The sequence below is a fragment of the Dermochelys coriacea genome, chromosome 1 (genome assembly GCF_009764565.3).
Source record: "Dermochelys coriacea isolate rDerCor1 chromosome 1, rDerCor1.pri.v4, whole genome shotgun sequence".
In the NCBI taxonomy this organism is placed as follows: Eukaryota; Metazoa; Chordata; order Testudines; family Dermochelyidae; genus Dermochelys; species Dermochelys coriacea.
In genome coordinates this window covers 240,784,907-240,803,634 of record NC_050068.2, presented here as the reverse complement: position 1 = coordinate 240,803,634, position 18,728 = coordinate 240,784,907, and the positions used below count along the sequence as shown (strand labels likewise).

Sequence of the window (18,728 nt, the reverse complement as noted above, 5' to 3'; positions counted from 1 at the left end):
CAGAAACACACACTGCAGCAACTTGAGGAACAATGGGCATTTCCTTTGAAAGAGGGCTCACAATTGGCACAACACCCCTCCACAACTTGGACATTAGCTCCCCTCTCCCACATTTATAGCCTGGTGCCAGTTCCTAGAATTCATTTGGTTCCTATATTCCCATCCTGCCAGCACCCTCTAGGCTATTTCATCTTTCGCCATTGCCAGCTCCTCCCCTGGAGAAGAACTGAGAAATCACGTATGAGATGGGGAAGGATGGGCCATTGTGCTGGGCTTTATCCAAGAGTGAAAGTAACAAAGGATTTACCAGTACGCCAGAGTCCTGAGTGGGGGCATGGCCCAAACCAGAAAAGGTGTGGCCTAAACCAGAAGAGGCAGGGCCTTTAAATCAAGATTTAAAGGACCTGGGGCTCTGGCCATTGCAGGGAGCCCCAGGCCCTTTAAATCACCACAGGAGCCCTGCCACCGCTACCCCGGGCTCTGGCAGTGGGGCTCGGACGACACTTTAAAGGGCCCAGGGCTCTGGCAGTGGGGAGCCCCGGTCCCTTTAAATCGCTGACCGAGCCTGGCTGCTGGAGCCCCAGGGTAGCAGCAGCAGGGCTCTGGCAGTGATTTAAAGGGCCAGGGGCTCCCCGCAGCAGAAGGAGCCCTGGGCCCTTTAAATCGCCGTTGGGAAGCCGGTCTGGTCCCGCACAGCATACCGGCCTGTACCGGCTTACTTTCACCTCTGGCTTTATCAGAACAGCAGACTTGTTTGTTGTATCTCAGGTCAAAAGACTTCACATACTTCAACTGGGGCACAAAGGTAAGTGACTTGCTCAAGGTCACAATATAACTCCATGGCAGAGACAGGAACAGAACTCAGGTCTCCTGCCACCCAGCCCTGTGCCTTAATGACAGGATCAAGCTTTCACGCTCCTTTATTCCCCCTTTTGAAGTCCATCATGGAAACAAGCAAACAAACAGTAAATGAAACAAATGGCAACTGCAGCAACAAAAAGAAAAAAAAATAATGAATGACTTTATTTTTTAGTTCCGTTGGCCACCTCAGGTGCTAAAATCTCAAACACCAACAAAGCAAGTGTGCATAAAAAACAAAAAATAAAACACACCCAAATCGAAGAAAACAGCCTGGATGTTTTATACATGTAGGGTACACACTTTCTTGTTAACACTCCACACTCGCCAACTATAAAAGCCTTGAACAGTCTGAATATCAGCATTCACTCATATCCCAAGGGGTAGGTGCCAAAGCAAATCCCTTCAATTGGACTGGACTTCACACACACATATACATACATTATATATATTTATATATAGAGAGAGAGATTATTTAAATTACTGCAGTGCCATCATAGCATGGCATTTTCCCCTTCACATCTACATCTTACATGACATCCTTGTCTGTTCAACTCCACTGCCTATATAGCACCATTCTAAGCATCTCCAAAAGCAGGAACATTCAGAAAGCATCTAATCTCTGTTATCGTGAATCAGTCAAGGAAGTGATCTCTCCCATGAATTATATACAGGCTGTTTCATGGTATACTTAGAGACTTCTTTTTATTGCAGATGGTAACAGTTCCAACTCCTGAGAGCCATGTTGTGGCTTTTCACATTTTTACATACGAGATTATGCAATGCTTCTTATCCATCAGCATCCGATGTAAACAGTTAATCAAAAATTCATTTTAAAAGTTTTAACCAAAGAGGTGGTGGTGAATGTTTTAGGATCAACTGTTAAAAAATGGAACCAACGGCTGCTCCAGATCATGCAATCTAGACCTTTCAAATGCTCTAAAATGTTCTTGATTAGGATGTATAAAAATATTAAAATCCACCACAGAGTGCAGACAAACACGCTAACTAGCTCTGTGCAAGCACTGTGTTCTGATGGAGGCCTGGACACTGCAAATCTCATTTTTTGACCACCGGGGTGAACGAAGGATCCATTGGTGTTTGTACAGCCAACACACAAACAAATATTTACAGGAAATCAGAGACAGATGGAGAGAAAAAACAGATTCATGTGACTGTTTTAAAACCTGCTGTTGCTCTATAATCCTATCCTGATATGCTTAGCAATGGAGTTTGCAACAAGAAGAGTCACTCTCCAGCCCCAATTGGACAAATGGAGTTTTGGTTAAGTTAAAAAGACAAAAGTGTATTTGGAAGTTAGAGCTGAAAGATATTCATGTCTTTCCCTTTGCACGGTTTTCCTCTGGTGGTATGATATCCAGAGCAGGCATGGGATAGGTAGGGAAGCATAGCTTTTCAGTGGGTTTGAGCCTCACCAAGTTGCATTGACTCTCACGATTCACAAGTGTACAAGGAGAGGCTCCTGAGGCACCTCTGAAAGGATGATCCCTCTACTCAACCTGATCCCAGCCCTGAGCACAAGTGCTGGTCTTATCTTAGTTTGCTCCTTAGAATGGAGGTGTTAGTTCCCACTCTAGATACAGGGGAGTCTGACTCTGTCCAGTACTTTCAGGGGAACCCCATCCCAGGCACAGGGGAACTTAACTCCAGGCAGCACACATTGCCACTCCATGAGCCGGCCCCAGCTGTTCTTCAGCTCAGCCCACAAAGTGCATTAGGAAGTATGAAGCCAGTATTTAGCTCTCTTGCTGTTCTACCTCTGAGATTCAGAGTTTTATTGCATGGGCAGTTCATGAATGTTTAACCTTTCTAGTGATTGGGGGAACATCTCTGATGCAGAGAGACCTGTAGCAGAAGGAGCCATTTCTCAAAGATGGGGATTATTTAATTTCATTTTTATAAAACTAGTCAAAGGAATCAGGGCACAATGCATCAGCCATGCATATAAAATCAGAATTACTTAACCATAGCAACTTTTCTCATACCAATACAGTCATGAACAAGCAACAAAATTATTAAAAAGGAAAAGGATATCAGGAATTTTTCCTTAGTGAAACATTAGGGCCCTATTTATTCCTGCATTGTTGTAATTTAGACTGTATGGGGAAGGCTGGATTACTGGATGAGAATGGGGTGGGAGGGAGCATTTGTTAATGACCACAGGAGCTAAGCATACTACCATCAAGGTCTATTTTTAATGCTCACTTTCAGACAGACAATGGAAATTAAAAGTCATGGAGCTCGTTGCATGCTACAGCCCATAGCAGGCAGGGCTGTACACTGGGTACTGTGCTCCCCACAGAGATCACATTCCTGACATGCAACTCTGAAATCATGTTGCTTCAGGTGGGAGCTGTTCTTGGAAGACTAGAGTATAATAAGAAAGATCTTAAGTTCAGTGGGAAGAGTAAATGAGTAAAAAATAAATGTTAAATATCTTGAATAGAACTGAAAAACAATTAATTACCAAACAAGAAGCCAGGATGAATTAACATAGGGCTGAAGAGATCAGCACTGCCATCGGAAAGTACAGGAAAGCTTCAAGTTGTAAGGTAAGTCTTATACAGATTTGTATTTTTGTTATCATATTTTAGAACTTCCCAGCTTTGGCACTTTCTAACAGTGAAACTCACGCAGCCCTACTCAGAGTCATCACGAGATCCCAGCGGAGATGCAGCATCAAAGGGGCGGGTGCTATTGAGAAAGGTATTCACTATTTGTTGGAGAAACTGAACAAGTGACAGGGATTCTAGAAGCTGGCTTGAAACATTTTGTAATATCTATTTAGCTAAGTGCCTGATGCTGCAAAGACTTATCAAAAATAGTACTTACTACAATGTGGTGTCCCCCTGAAGGGTCAGTGGTCAGTGCTATGCCCAGTAGTATGTTGTTTGCAGGATCAGGCACTAAGGTTATGTCCACACTGCAGCTCAGAAGGTGCCTCTCCGATCAGGTAGAGACACACACTAGCTCTGCTTGAGCTATTGGGCTAAAAATAGCAGCGTGGACATTACGGCAAGGGTGGTGGCAGGGGCTAGCTACCGGGCTTGGACTGGCTTGTAATTGGGTGAGTAGCCTGTGCTGTAATGTCTACAGTGCTATTTTTAGCATGCTAGCTCACGCAGAGCTAGTCTGTGTCTGCCTACCCAGGCTGGGAGGCATGCTTCCCCCTGCGGCGGAGAGACACCCTAAGGGATTATAACTAGTCAATGCAGTTTGCTTTTCAAATCAACCCCTACCCCTCTTCCAAATACATTTTTCATCTGAAATGCGAGTTTCTTTTTAAAGAGCAGCTTCAGGCCACCTATCAGGGACAGCAGCTGGGGTTGAAGCCCAGGACACAACCCTGTGGCTTTTACAGTCATTGGTGAATTACTTAAAAAGGAATCCATGTTAAAAGATATTCTCGTTCCCATGAGATGAGGTTTTTGTTTGGAAATCGGTTTTAAAATTATTTGTATTGCTCCAAAATAAAATAAATAATTCTTTTGGTTGGGGCTCCCCGCACCCCCGTTTCCTCTTTTATTCTTTCCTCTCCCCAGCACGGGTTAGGGCTTCACATTAGATTGAACCTGTCCCTCTAGCCCAGGGCTGAGTTGTCCTCCCTCCACATCCGAGCAGTTTGAAGCCCAGGACTCCTTCCTCCCCAGGGACATAGTACCCTGCCTCCTGCACGTTCCCAGTCTCAGTCAGTTAAGGAATAGACATGGAGTTTAGGTTCCAAACTCAGCTTTCACCAGCCCATGGTCTGGTTAGTACCATCTACAGGGGCACGCACTTGTACTAATAGACTCCTTTAGTCTCCCTCACACTCAAGGCAGCACGTATTACTGAATGCACATTGCCACAGTTGTGTTGTTATCCACTCTACTAGCTCAAAGAGTTAGAACACCAGGGCTGTCCCTAGAAGGGTGCGGGGCCCGAGGCGGAAGTGACGGATTCGTCTCTTCCATGACTGTGTTGGCCAATCGTACTGGCCCGCGGGGCCCCACAAAGCGTGGGACCCAGAGCAATTGCCCTGATTCTCCCTACCCAAGGGATAGCTCTGTAGAACACCTTACTCAGATGCAGTTGCAGAAGGTGGCAGTTTGAAAATATGCACCCAGACAGTTTCATGTGACAAGAGTCTCTATATTTCATTCTAAAAAATAAATATTTTTAATTAAAAACTAGTCCTTATGTAATGGATTTTCTGAAAATTTAACTGAACTGGAAATATAAATTGTGCCCTTTACAGGTTTTTATGAGGTAAAACAGGCCTCAATTTTGGTTTTAAATTGTTTTTCTTTTTTTCACATGTGCATTAGGTCCTCACTTTCTCCTCTGAGGCCAGTGAGACCTGAAGGGTTGCAGAGTTTAAGAACATGCATCTCCCCACCCCCCTTTTAGCTGGGGGCAGGGAGGGCGGTTGTCAGAGCAGAGCCTTGAGTAACAACACTATTCAAGTCCCCCAGCACAAAGAGAAAAGTGTGAACCTCATATTTCTTCTATAACAAGCAACCAGCAATTTAAAAAATATTATGTTAAGAGGCTCTTTTTATACAGCATAAATGAGGAGGGCAGGGTAGCTTTTTGTTTTTTCATTTGCAGTGCGTATTTAATGATCTCCTGTCCAAAATCAGCTGTGTTCCTCAGACAGTGTGCACTATTAAAATGGGTCGAGGCTGGTTTTAGGAAAACAGTCAGCAAGAGCCACCCTAGATTTTGGGGGTTTTTTTGGTAGGAGTCACCATTTTTGTGGTGCAACCCACAAAAACAGTGTATGTAAACTGGTTCTGCAGCTACAGCTTGCCCCTTCACTACACAGGCAGGTGAAGGTCTATGTTCAGATGTTCCACTGGAGCTTTGCTCTGGGTACCTAGCACGAACACTATTAAGTAACACAGTGGCTGGCTCTCTGCATTGCTTTGCTAGACCTTGGGTTTAATTTGTGGTCACATACTCCCTGGGATGGGAAGAGCAGGAAGCACAGGAGACAGCTTGTTCAGCCTCTGCTAGCTGGGCTGGGGTCGGGTGGGAGAAAGTATGTTTCCACAGCCAACTAAACAGCTTTGCAGATGGTCTCTGGAGAGTGTCCCATCCGTTCCTTCTCTGCTTGAAGTACGGTGGGCATGGCATGGGTCCCTAACAGCGGTGCGAAGTTGAGAAAACAGACATGGGGCTCCTCCAAACTCCCACAGGAATCCAGAGGACTCTGCTGGGGAGAGCAGATGGCCAAAAAGCAAGGTTCCATGCCCTTTATGAACACAGGAAGCGAGTACCTCAAGGAGTCCCCCCAAAGCAGAAGGGAGAGTCCCTTTCAGACACAGCAGAAGATTAAATGGGAAGGACCCCACTGATTGTGTATCTGCTCCACCACCAGGCTATAGCATTAGCAACCTCAATGGTGCTGCATGGATTTGTTTGGGAATGGGACACACCTCTCAGATACCGGGGGAAGCAAGCTTAACTATCTTCCTTCGCTGTTAAACCCCAGAGAAAAACACACTAACAATGGACCATGCTAAGGATGTGACACAAACCAAACGTGGCTAGGAAATTCGAAGTTAAGAGGGATGGCATCACGCCCTGTGCCCAGTGGGATGGGTTAAGGATGTAGTGTACTTCTGGAGTCTACCAAATGGTGACAGACTGCAGAGTCCTTCCTAGCCTGGTAGCTAGGTTGCTCAGTGTATGTCCTGCCCACTACTGAAAGTAGGAGTACAACGGGCACCCTCCTGGATCAAAGGCCACAGCTCTGGGAGTGGAGCAGAAAGGAGCCTGCTTTGGCAGATGCAGAAAGAATTGTGCCTCACTTGCTAAGCTGGAAGTCACTCTAGGCAGCTCTTACAATGGCAGGGTTCAACCTCTGAGCGGAAGGGAGAGCTATTGGTGGGGGAGAACTTTTAGGTCACAGTTTTGGTTTTCTTGTTACAAACTATTAATGGTATTTAAATAAATTACAGGTTTGTTCGTCCAGAGAGAGGGAATCTGGGATACAGAGGGAAAATCTGCTACGAACACTACTGGTTTCTCACAACTCCATGGATGTGCAGGAGATCATCATAAAAAGGACTTGGCTAGGGCAGGATGCATACGCGAGTCCAGGAAGTCTGCCCTGTATACAAAGTAGGGACCAATCTGCGGTAGTGTCTTGCTCTCCTGGAGTTAAAACACACACTCCTCCCAGACCCAAGATGGGCAACAGTAACATTATTAATAACAATACTAATAAATAGCCACAAGTAACAAGAGTCCTGTGATGTAGAAGCAGAGGTTGTGGGATGCAGCAGGCACACACCTATCACTCACTTGTCCATTTGTTTCTTAAAAGGTACAAAAATGAATCTTCTTTCAAGTATTAAAAAAATAAGTTAATTGACATAAAAGGGTCAAGGTGACTGAGGGCCCAGGCAGGTCTTAAGCTTCATTTCTGACGTGCAAAAATGAAATAGAGGGGGAAAAAACCAAACACTGAGGAGTCTCAACAACGTTTCACCCAGAGGTGGCTCCCTCTCTGGGTTTAAAAGCCAGAGAATGCCGTTTGACAACCCTGCCCCTCAAAACACTTACCATTGTCCCACAAAGTCAGTATTTTCCAGTGTCAAAAGGTTGCGACAAAAAAAACAAATTAGAGAAACTTATTAGCCTTTGAACAATGGCCATGAAGACATGAGACCAGCAGTAGCTCTCTGTCCAGCATGTAGCAAAGTGTGGGAGAACTCCACACTCTCTCTCTCTACTCTTCTCATAACCATAACTCTAGAAAGTACGATAGAGAGAGAGTGTGTGCCCTCTGAGGCCCTTGTCTCCGTAAAAGCCAGGACGGGCAGAAGAGGTTTCAAACAAACACACCACCAAAGTTTTCTCTTTCCAGTGTTCCTTCATACCCATGCATAATGCTCATCTCAGGTTTGTTTCTTTGGTGGGGAGGAAGAATAAAACAAAGGTGCTGCTCTGGGCTTCAGGAGCTCTCCTTTAGCTGGTTAACTCCCCCAAGGACTGCTACAGGCTGCTGTGGTTTTCAGGAGAGGTTAGCCACTTCTCTCCCTCTCATTAAAAAATGCTAATAGTGAAAAAGCAAGAGAGATCAGACTGCAGCAAATCCAGTTTGGTTAAGGGTTTTTTCTCATTAAAAGGTAATAAATCCCTCCACAAAAAGTTTACCCTTTTCCCTCATATCACAAAATGCTAATGGCCCCTTGTATAGGACCCAAAGAGACTGTGCAATCTCAGGCCATCGTCTTCAGCTTGGTTTGCAGACGTTGTGCGGGACCCAAGCCTCTAGAACCAAACCCAATTATCAAAAGGCTTCTGGGTGCTTCAAACTGAATTCCTGCATGCTGCAGAACCCTTAACAAGGTTTCCCCCTCAAGATCTCTCGATCCAGGTAGTCCTGACAAACTCAGTGTAGGGCAGCTGGATAGCACAGACCAGCAGAGGTGAGTATGTTAGCTCAGGACCAGTTCAAGCTAGAGCCCTTGGACAGCATAACAGCTTCCAGGTCCTTGTCCTCCTCTTTTTCTCGAAGCCGCTGCTCCTCAAGGAGGGCCACCAAAGAGTCTCTCTGCTCCACGACTTCTAGCATCTCATTCAGGATCCTCTTCTCTTCTGATAGCTCCTCATCTGTTTTCAGGTGATCTGGAGAAAAAGTCAAAAGTGTCAGAGGATCTAGGACTGGAAAGAGATACATGAACATACTCCATGGATTGCCGTTCCTCTTCACCCTTACCTTCCACTGCCATCCTTTCCCGGAGTTCCTGCTGTAACCGGCTCTGCCTGTCTTCCAGCTCCAATTCTCGAGCACTGAAAGGAGAAATGAAGCAAGAATGAACCGATGGTGCATGCTGTGCTGGCAAGGAGCCACCATACAGATTGCCACTTAAGCAAATTAAAATATTCTGGTGTTTTACTCTCCCCCCACCCTACTGTATTTACCTTCCCAGACCCCCCACTTCAGCACTATTCTGACTCCTTTTGGAACAACACTGGAGATGTGTAGCCGTTTCTTTCCTGATTAAAATGTAATCGTAATGCTTCCACATCACTAGTCTTCAACTGGAGTGGGCAGACAGAGAAAGACAAGAAGATTGTGGAGAGAGATTCCCTTTTTCACATGGCTGGGCAGCAACCAGCCCATCTGCTTTCTCAGACTGATCTTATTCACACTGTTACCAGCTGGATTTAAAATCCAAGACAGATACAGCATGAAGGAGCAGATGCATCTGCAGTCATTGCTCAAGCCACATTTTACCTCTGTGCAAGTCTCCCTCCTGCTACATCCCACTCTGAAGAAAAAGTTACCTGCAAGTAATGGATGACTGAGGGCATTGCCTCCTCAGATTCCAATCTGAGCAGCATTTTGGGGCTTCTCTGGTAGTAGCATCCCAGAGCACACTGAGCTTTTGAAACACCAAAGTCAAGTCTTGCCTGCTCAGAAACTTGTTTCAGTAGCATGCAGTGCATTTTGGGGCATAAGCACTATGGAAGCCCCTGGTGTTTCTAAGCTGGAAAAGAGATGTAGCATTTGTGCCCAGTTGGAAGACTATGGGGTCCCACTGGAGACAGAAGTGAGGACTACAGGAACCATTTAAAGAAGGGACAGGAATGCAGACAGCTTAGCTGCATTCAAAAAAGGACCTTGCACCAACAGAACAGTTTGCCAATCATCCCCCAAAGACCACTTGCCACTAAAACTACAGATGAAAGATTGGAGATGAGCCTGCAAGCAAGGGATGCTTTGTACGGAACGTGCCTGAGAGGACTGTGGGAGGGCTCAAACCTTTGGTTAACATTCACACTTAGGACTTATCCAAACCTTTTGTGCTTCCACTCATCACAAGTTCTTTTTGCACTAGAGACTCTTCCAGAAAGTACCTTTAACAACTTACTGGCTGGGAACTACATTCTATCCAAGAACACTATCTGAACACTTATTATTGGCCTCTTACCATCACAGCCAAGACAGTGCCGGAGGGAGGCCCTGCCAGTACTACCTGTGAGTAATCTCATCTCTGAAGCTAAAAGAAAAGGAGTACTAATGGCACCTTAGAGACTAACAAATTTATTTGAGCATAAGCTTTCGTGAGCTACAGCTCACTTCATCGGAGTACTCCTTTTCTTTTTGCAAATACAGACTAACACGGCTGCTACTCTGATCTCTGAAGCTGTGCTACCCCATGCAGAAATCCCTCTGATCACTCACAATATCATCAGCTCAGACTCGTAGCGCACCAAAGCGTTCTTCTCCTGCACCAGCTTGAACCACTCTTGCATCAGCTTTGGATCATCCTTCTTCCCCATGCCTGCCAAGAGAGAAACTTTGTAAGTTTTCAGGATGATGCCCTGCCATTCCCATGAGCCCGACAGCCAGGAACAAAAATGGGGGCAAAATGTGCAAAGAAAGCCGAGCAAGATGCTGCCAGAGCACTCCCAAGCCGGGTCCATTTAGTTTGCCTACAGCACACAAGAAGAGGAGGGCACAGAACTGTAGGTGTCACCTCCTAAAGGATTCTCTCCTCCTTGTATCAATGCATTCTGAATCCTTTTTTGCCATTGCTCCTCCCTCCTCTTCTCATTATGGTAAACTCATAATTTAGTGGTTCACTTCTATTTAGCATTCCTTAAATGAACTTTAACCACGTTTTTGCACCTCCTCCATGTTACCGCCTTTAATGTATGCTGACTGGAACCTTCCCCACCTCCCCCACAAACCCTCTGTACCCCTTATGTTATACCCTCCTGTCCTTCAGTCAGATCAACTGAATCAGTTCTTTTAGTGGCTAAGAGTGGCCCCTTGCCTACGTCTATTGAAACCCTTCCTTTTCACCAGCATTTCTGTTGAAGAATTCTCCTCTCCTGTGGTTCTTTCCTGCTACATCTCCACTCTCTTTGGTGAGTCTTCTCCTAGTGCATCTATTAACAGCAGTTCACTGCATCCTACAAGTATGTTATTCCTAGAATTGCTCATCAGCATTAGAACTACACACACAGAAACCCATGCTACACTTGCTAACATAAAAGGGAGAGAGTGAGAACCCACTTCAGAACTAATTTTTTAACATTTCATTTCAAAGGAAACAATCCTGCCTCCTTAAATCATAATCCACAGGCAAGGCTTCAACGGTGTCAAATGTAGTACAGATTAAATTGCTACACTATGTTCTCTAGAACTTTCTGCAGTGATTTGAGATATGCCTCAGACCCTAGAATACACCATAGAAGCTCTTCCAAGGTAATTCCTATTTTGGGCCCCATGATTCTGCAATGATCTACATGCAGGGAGACCCCTCCCCCTGCCTGCAGAAAGACCCACTCAAATCATTGGGCAGCTGCCTGCCTGCATGGAGTTTGTTGCAAGAGGGGGCCTTCAAAGTGAGCAGAGATTTGAGCAGAGCACCTGTTGGTGTTTATAATGCAGGCCTCTACCAGCTGCATGACTGAAAGTCATCTTCTCTCTCTTCACAGACTAACAAGGCTTTCTAGATTAATTGACATCTCTGCCTAGTTATACATTATGGACACTCAGCATCTATATTAAAAGCAGCTTCTCTTTCTTTTAAGCACAGTCTTATGGAGGCCAGAAATGGCCAAACAGAAGGTTTTCTATTTAAATTCCAAATACTGAGGAATCTGGAAATATGTGCCACTCCAATGACCAGTAAATTCATATCAGTGCCCTGCCTCCATACCTAGCTCCAACCAGCCCTTACACAGAGGTCAAATGGAAGATCCAGTAACTCCTGCTAAGCAGAAGCTTCCCTGCATAGAAATACCTGCTACAGAAATACAGAAACAGCAAATGTTTAGGTGATACTATCCACCCCACCCGCCCCGCTCCCTCATAACAGATTCTGGCTCTCTGGATTTTATACCAGTCTGTTGCTCAGTTCCAAGCATTCTTTTCTGAACCTCTCTGCACAATATGCCCAGGTGGCCATGGGAGGGGGGAGCTTAGACATGCAGATGTCCAATGCAATGGCGCCATGAAAGCACTGGGAAGTCTCCCCACCCTTTCCAGTGCCAGGATGTAAAATAAATGCCTCTAAGAAACAGCCAAATACTCCTTCCTACTGACCCATGAAATAGATTGTATGTATTTATGTATTTGTTTTTAACAGCCAATGAGCAGAGGGATGTGGGAGGGGTGAGGAGGGACGGTGGACAATTGATGTGAGAGCACCATGGAAAGCAGAGTAAGTGGTTAGCAAAGTTACGCTGTGATCACATTCCACCCCCCACCCCATGCCTTGGCAATGGAAACTCTACTATGGCAAACTCCATCTGGGACAAATTCAAAAATGCACTCAACAAGACATGGATCACAGAAGACCAGTCTGGTTTAGGATGGTTGGTTGGTTTTTTAAAGCTCAGGGATGTTTTGCAAACCGGTCTTTGTAAGGACACAGTATTCCTTTAATCCATCCATACAAATTAAACAGTCGTTTACGGAAGGAGATTCTCTTCCCTCATCCCCCGCCCCGTCTCTCAGACATCTGTGACGAAGAATAGAGAAATAAAATACACCAAATGAAAACAGGAGCTTTAGAGTATGAAACTGCTGCTGCTGCCACTGCAAATCAATGTCCCAGGACCTTGAGACTACCCCTTCCCCAGTTAAAAACAGAAAAAGGGATACTGTACCTTTAAAAATTGCACACTCATACAAGCTTGTTACAGAGGTTGCTACTGAGACTGAGGGAAGGAGACAGGACAGGATTTGGATATATAGATATTTTTTTTTTTGTCACCAGCTGACTAGTGCTGCTATGAAAATCCAGCTGGGGTGGAGGGGATAGAGGTTGCGTGAGGTTACATTACCTTCATGGGCACAGCAAGGGCAGAAGGAGAGAGGTCTACGACGTGGTGTCCCGGCATTGGGCTCAACTTCAATAAGACCAAATGAGGAAGAGGGAGGAGAGGAGAAAGAGGAGGAGGAGAGGAAGAGGGGGAAAAGGGGTGAAATAGAAGACAAGCAGAGGACAAAAAGCATAAGAGTGAGAAAGAAAGGAAACAACAAGAAGAAAAAGAAAAGAAAAAATACAAGAAATGGAGAAGCAGAAACGAGGGAAACAGTCTAAGGAGGAGTACGGTCCCTCGTCAGCACGATAACAGACAGGAGCAGACTGAGGCAGTGGGAGAAGCGGTTACTGAGCTGTACAGTTACTGGGAGGAAGATTACTCTTGAGTTTTTCCTGTTCATTGTGGGTTTTCAGTTGCAGAGGCTTTACTCTAACACCATGTTGAGTGTATGAGATACCAGGACAGTAGGTGAGGACAGGTGAATAATTATCTCCGGCTGATAAATGTCAGCATTTAAAATAAGGTCTAAAAGGTCTCCGTTGCCTGTATGGGTCTGAAACTTGGGGCCCTGAGCCCTGCCACCCGAGGTTGAAGCCAGAGCAATGTTAGCTTCATGGGGGCCCCTGTGGCCCCAGGCAATTGCTCTGCTTGCTAACCCCTAACACTGGCCATGCCTTTTATACACAGAAACCAGTTATTGTGGACACAGGTGGGCTGTGAAGTTTTATAGCATGTTGGAGGTGGCACAGGGGGAGAGGGAAAAGACTCGGAAAGAAAAAGGTTGAGACCTCTGAGCTAGATGTCATCCCCGGGGGGAGAGGGGGACACAATATAAAAAAGGAACCCACTTTTAAAGAAACAACATGTCCACCAATAATTAACAACTTTTCTAACAGTATCTCAGGAGAACAGATGCACCAAGAAGTGCCTGAATATCAAAGCTGGAGGCTTAAGACACCTGCATAGTTAAAAAGGAAGGATGCCCGGTCAGGGAAGGCAGTAACTCAACATCAATTATATGACGAGGAGAATTCATAACTCACAGAATTCAAAACAACTCAGTATATATGACAGCGAGGCAGCTCTCACTATAGAGATCTACAATATCGGTGAACAGGGAGAGGAGTTAGAAGGGACCATCACAGAACTAGCACAGCACACACAGGACACACTGGAGTGGCAGGGGAACACATCAGCTTGCAAAACCCTGTGCTTGAGCAGCACGGCTCTCTCAGACAGGACGAATCTTTTGCAGGGGGAGTAGGAAGGGAGAACATTAGGAGCGGTTCCACAGTTGGGAATATGATAGTTACAGCTCGTGCCTCATGTCACTTCCATTCATAAACCCTCTTTTCAGTTCATGTAGAACTTTTTTTAAAATAAATTCATTTATTTTAGACTTGATCTGAGCCCGGAAATGTTTTTCCTGGGAGAATCAAAGTTTTCAAGCTTTTGAGATATTTTTCAGATTTTTGTTGGTGGTGGTGGTCTGAAAACTCAGCCCCAGCTTTGTTGAAATATTTCACACTTGGTGGCTGAGGAATTCCTGATTTGCCTTTTTAATAGAAAATTTAGCATGGAAATAAAACTCTGGAAATGTATGTAAAAGGTAGTGTGCTGAGTGTACACCATCTGAACATTGCATCTCTTCACTGAAACCCTGCTTCTGTGACAGATTTCTGTTACCAAGGGGGGGAGCGAGTCTGTGGGGGTATAACACTTCTTCTGTGAGGAACATGAACTATAACCCACATCAATATATCATTATCACCATTTCCATCTCTTGCTATAAAAATATTCCAAGTGTTTTCTTGGCTAATCTGTCTTTTAGACTGTGAGCTCCTTGGGGACAAAGACTTTTTTGTGTGTCTAACAGCACTGAGCAGAGTGTCCAAGCAGAACTTTCAGAAACCTGCACCAAACTGTGCTGCTACAAATATTCAAATTTGCAGATGCTGGAAAGATTACGTGACACTTACATTTGAATATACAATCATTTTAAGATCAACAAAAAGTAGTTCTAGAAATAGCAGTTGCAGACCACACAGACTCTTATTTGTCATACAAGAATTGAGCAGGCCCAGCACGTTATGTGGTCTGACTGGTAGTCCATGGAAGCAGGGCTGTAGGCTAGTAAATGCAGTTAATACTGGAACACCAATGAGTGAGGTACCAGGAGTAGGTATAAACCCTAGTCTGCTGCATAACGCTTCAGAACATATCCAACAGTGAAGACTATATTGCTGCTACTATTCTGTAACAACAGCATGGAAGCTCTTCTTGCAGTTCTGGTTGAACTTTTTTTCTTGCTCCTAACCTCTTATTTGCAAATACCTATAATCCCCTCAACCTCTCCCCAAGCAAAATGTGCGAACAATCAAGTTATGAAGGCTTCGGGTCCCTGTAACAACTATAACTCTTGCCCATTACATGACTATTAATACTGGTCTGCCAGTAAGACAATGTACATAACATGAATTATGCACTGTAGAGTTATGTTTAATTGCATTATTTTCTATTCTGTCATATAAAAGCATGTAGCATGTCATGTCAGTGCATACAAGTTATGTGATCATATATACCAGAGCAGAGATAAGGTTGTTCTGGGAAATTTAACTCAATCTCCTAACTTCTGTACAACCAAAATCTTTGTTTTTAGAAGGTGACCAGCAATACTTTTTAAAAAATGAAATACGCATAGCTTTATATGCTGAACACCCCAAATAGCAAGGGACAGAGGAAAGTGCAATCCTTTCCGAGTTTAAAACTTACCTTTTTTTAAATCACATCAGCTGTTACACTCCAACACATGCCATGATCTGAAGTCATGGCTATCACAGAACCCAGGTTATTGGTCTCCAGACAGGTACTATTGTTTTAATATAGAATCATAAAAATGTAGGGCTGGAAGAGACCTCAAGAAGTCATCAAGTCCAGCCTCTTGCGCTAAGGCAGGAGCAAGTAAACCTAGACCATCCCTGACAGGTGGGAAAAACCTCCAAAGACGGGGATTCCACAACCTCCGTTGGAAGCCTATATCTAACCTAAGTCTCCCTTGTTGCAGATTAAGCCCACTGCTTCTTGTCCGAACTTCAGTGGACATGGAGAGCAACTAATCACTGTCCTCTTTATAACAGCCCTTAACACATTTGAAGACTCTTATCATAGGGGTCAACAACCTTTCAGAAGCGGTGTGCCAAGAATTCATTTATTCACTTTAATTTAAGGTTTCGCGTGCCAGTAATACATTTTAACATTTTTTAGAAGGTCTCTCTCTATAAGTCTGTATATTATATAACTAAACTATTGTGGTATGTAAAGTAAACAAGGTTTTCAAAATGTTTAAGAAGCTTCAAATTAAATTAAAATTAAATTAAAATGCTGATCTCACGCTGCTGGCCTGCTCAGCCTGGGGTTCCCTTCAGCTCGGCCGGCAGCAGGCTGAGCGGGGCCGGCGGCCAGGACCCCAGACTGGCAGCGGGCTGAGCAGCTCAGCCTGCTGCTGGTCTGGGGTTCTGTCCGCCGGCTCCTGCCAGCCACGGTCCCAGCTGCCGGCCCCGCTCCGCCCGCTGCTGGTCTGGGGTCCCGGCCCTGCCCACACAGAGTGGGTGCCTACCTTCTCCCTGGTTCTAGCCCATTCTCTTCCTCTCTCTCTGCACTGAGCTGAGGGTGGGAGTGCGCTGAGCACAGGATTGGGGGTGAAGGAGCAGGCTGGGGGTTGGGGTGTAGGGACTGGCCAGGAGCTAGAATGTGGGAGGGGGCTCAGGGTTGGGGCAGGAGGTTTGGGTGTGGAGTGCTTACCTGGGCAGCTCCCATTTGGTGCGAGGGGTGCAGGTGGGAATGTGGGGTGTGTGTGCAAGAGCTCCCGCTTGGTGCTCAGGGTGGGGGTGGGAATGTGGGGGGTTCAAGAGTCAGGGCAGGGGGCTGGGGGTTTGTGAGAGGGATGTAGAAGTCAGGCCATGAGGTGTGGGGGGTGCTGGGTATGTGCGGGGGGTGCTGGAGTCAGAGCTCAGGTCGTGGGGAGGTGCAGGGGACAGGAAGCTGGGGTGTGCGGGGGATGCAGGGGTCAGGGCAGAGCGTGGGTGTGTGGACTAGGGTTGTGGGGGTGCTCCCAGCCCCCTGCCCAGAGCGGTTCATGGCAGGAGGATGGAAGGGATATACCCTCATTCCACCCCTCTTCCCCAAAGCCCCATCTCCACCTCTTCTCCGCCTCTTCCCTGGAGCAGCAAGAGGCTCCACTTCTCCTTCTCTCCCTCCCTGGTAAGGGCTATCAGCTGATCAGGGAGGGAGAGGAGGAGGGGCAGAAAACCAGAATGCTGGGGGAAGAGGTGGGGGAGGAAGGAGTTTGCCTGCCCTGCAGCAGCAGTCGGCTGGACCACGCTTCTTCACCCTGCCCCCGCAAGGGGGCGGAGAAGAGCCGGCCGAGGCAGGCCAGATTTTTAATGGCATGCTGCTGCCTGCTGGGGTCCCGGCTGCTGGCCCCCCTCAGCCAGCTGCCGGCCGGGGTTTGGCAGCGGGCTGAGCAGGGCCGGCTGCTGGGACCTGGCAGGCAGCAGTATGCCATTAAAAATCGGCACACGTGCCATAGGCAGGGCCAGCTCCAGGCACCAGCGTTTCAAGCAGGTGCTTGGGGTGGCAATCTGCAAGGGGCAGCAGTCTGTGTGCCGTGAGGACATTGCTGCGGCGGCGGCGGCAATTCTGTGGCAGCCTCTATCTTTATGGAGGAGATGGTATGATGGGATAACATGATTTTGGTAATTAATTGATCTTTAAATATTCATGGTAAATAGGCCCAATGGTCTGTGATGGGATGTTAGATGGGGTCAGACCTGAGTTACTACAGAATATTCTTTCCTGGGTATCTGGCTAGTGAATCTTGCCCATATGCTCAGGGTTCAGCTGATCGCCATACTTGGGGTCGGGAAGGAATTTTCCTCTAGGGCAGATTGGAAGAGGCCCTGGAGGTTTTTCGCCTTCCTCTGTAGCATGGGGCATGGGTCACTTGCTGGAGGATTCTCTGCTCCTTGAAGTCTTTAAACCACGATTTGAGGACTTCAATAGCTCAGACATAGGTGAGAGGTTTTTTCACAGGAGCGAGTGGGTGAGATTCTGTGGCCTGCGTTGTGCAGGAGGTTGGACTAGATGATCATAATGGTCCCTTTTGACCTTAGTATCTATGAATCTTCAGCCGCACGCAGCGGCAAATCAGTGGCAGCTTCCATCTTCAACCGCTTGCAGCGGCGGCAATTTGGCGGCAGCTTCTATCTCTTCAGCCACTCGCAGCGGCAATTTGGCGGTAGCGTCTATCTCTTCAGCTGCTCACGGTGGCGGCAATTCGGCGCACTGCTTGGGGCAGCAAAAATGGTAGAGCCAGTCCTGGCCATAGGTTGTTGACCCCTGCTCTTAGCAGATCATCCTTCAGTCTTCTTTTCTCAAGATTAAACATGGCCAATTTTTTTAACCTTGCCTCTTAGATCAGGTTTAATAAACCTTTTATCATTTTTGTTGCTCTCCTCTGGAATCTCTCCAATTTGTCCACATCTTTCCTAAAGTGTGGCACCCAGAATTGGACACAGTACTTCAGGTGAGGCTCACCAGTGCCGAGTAAAGCAGGACAATTACCTTTCGTGTCTTACATACAACACTCATGTTTTACACCCCAGAACGATATCAGTCTTTTTGCAACTGTATTACATTGTTGATTCATGTTTAATTTGTGATCTAGTATAACGCCCAGATCCTTTTCAGCAGTACTATCACCTACCCAGTTATTCCCCATTTTGTGGTTGTGCACTTCATTTTCCCTTCCTATGCTAAGTACTTTGCACTTGTCTTTATTAAATTTCACCTTGTTGATTTCTGACCAATTCTCCAATTTGTCACAATCATTTTGAATTATAATCCTGCCCCCCAAAGTGCTTGCAACCACTCCTAGTTTGGTGTCATCTTCAAGTTCGATAAACATACTCTCCACTCCATTAACCAAGTCCTTAATGTAAATATTGAATAGTACCAGACTCAGAATTGACAAATCCATACTGCCTATTCCTTATAACCGTATTATCCTC

At 46.0% G+C, this 18,728-nt stretch overlaps 1 protein-coding gene across 8 annotated transcripts in view; it reads right to left on the bottom strand.

The window, feature by feature from the left end:
• Positions 1 to 1,002: 1,002 nt before the first annotated feature.
• The window catches only part of MICAL3 (microtubule associated monooxygenase, calponin and LIM domain containing 3), a 255,799-nt gene continuing 238,073 nt past the window's right edge, over positions 1,003 to 18,728 (bottom strand). For 6 of the 8 annotated variants that reach the window (XM_043517551.1, XM_043517556.1, XM_043517571.1 and 3 more), the window contains 4 exons: positions 12,679 to 12,744; positions 10,064 to 10,163; positions 8,591 to 8,664; positions 1,003 to 8,499 (listed from right to left, as the gene is read on the bottom strand). In XM_043517551.1, coding sequence (XP_043373486.1) covers positions 8,315 to 8,499; positions 8,591 to 8,664; positions 10,064 to 10,163; positions 12,679 to 12,744 — 425 coding nt within the window. In that variant the 3' untranslated portion in view covers positions 1,003 to 8,314. The remainder of the gene's footprint in view (positions 8,500 to 8,590; positions 8,665 to 10,063; positions 10,164 to 12,678; positions 12,745 to 18,728) is intronic. The other 2 variants (XM_043517599.1, XM_043517602.1) reach the window with 1 other exon arrangement.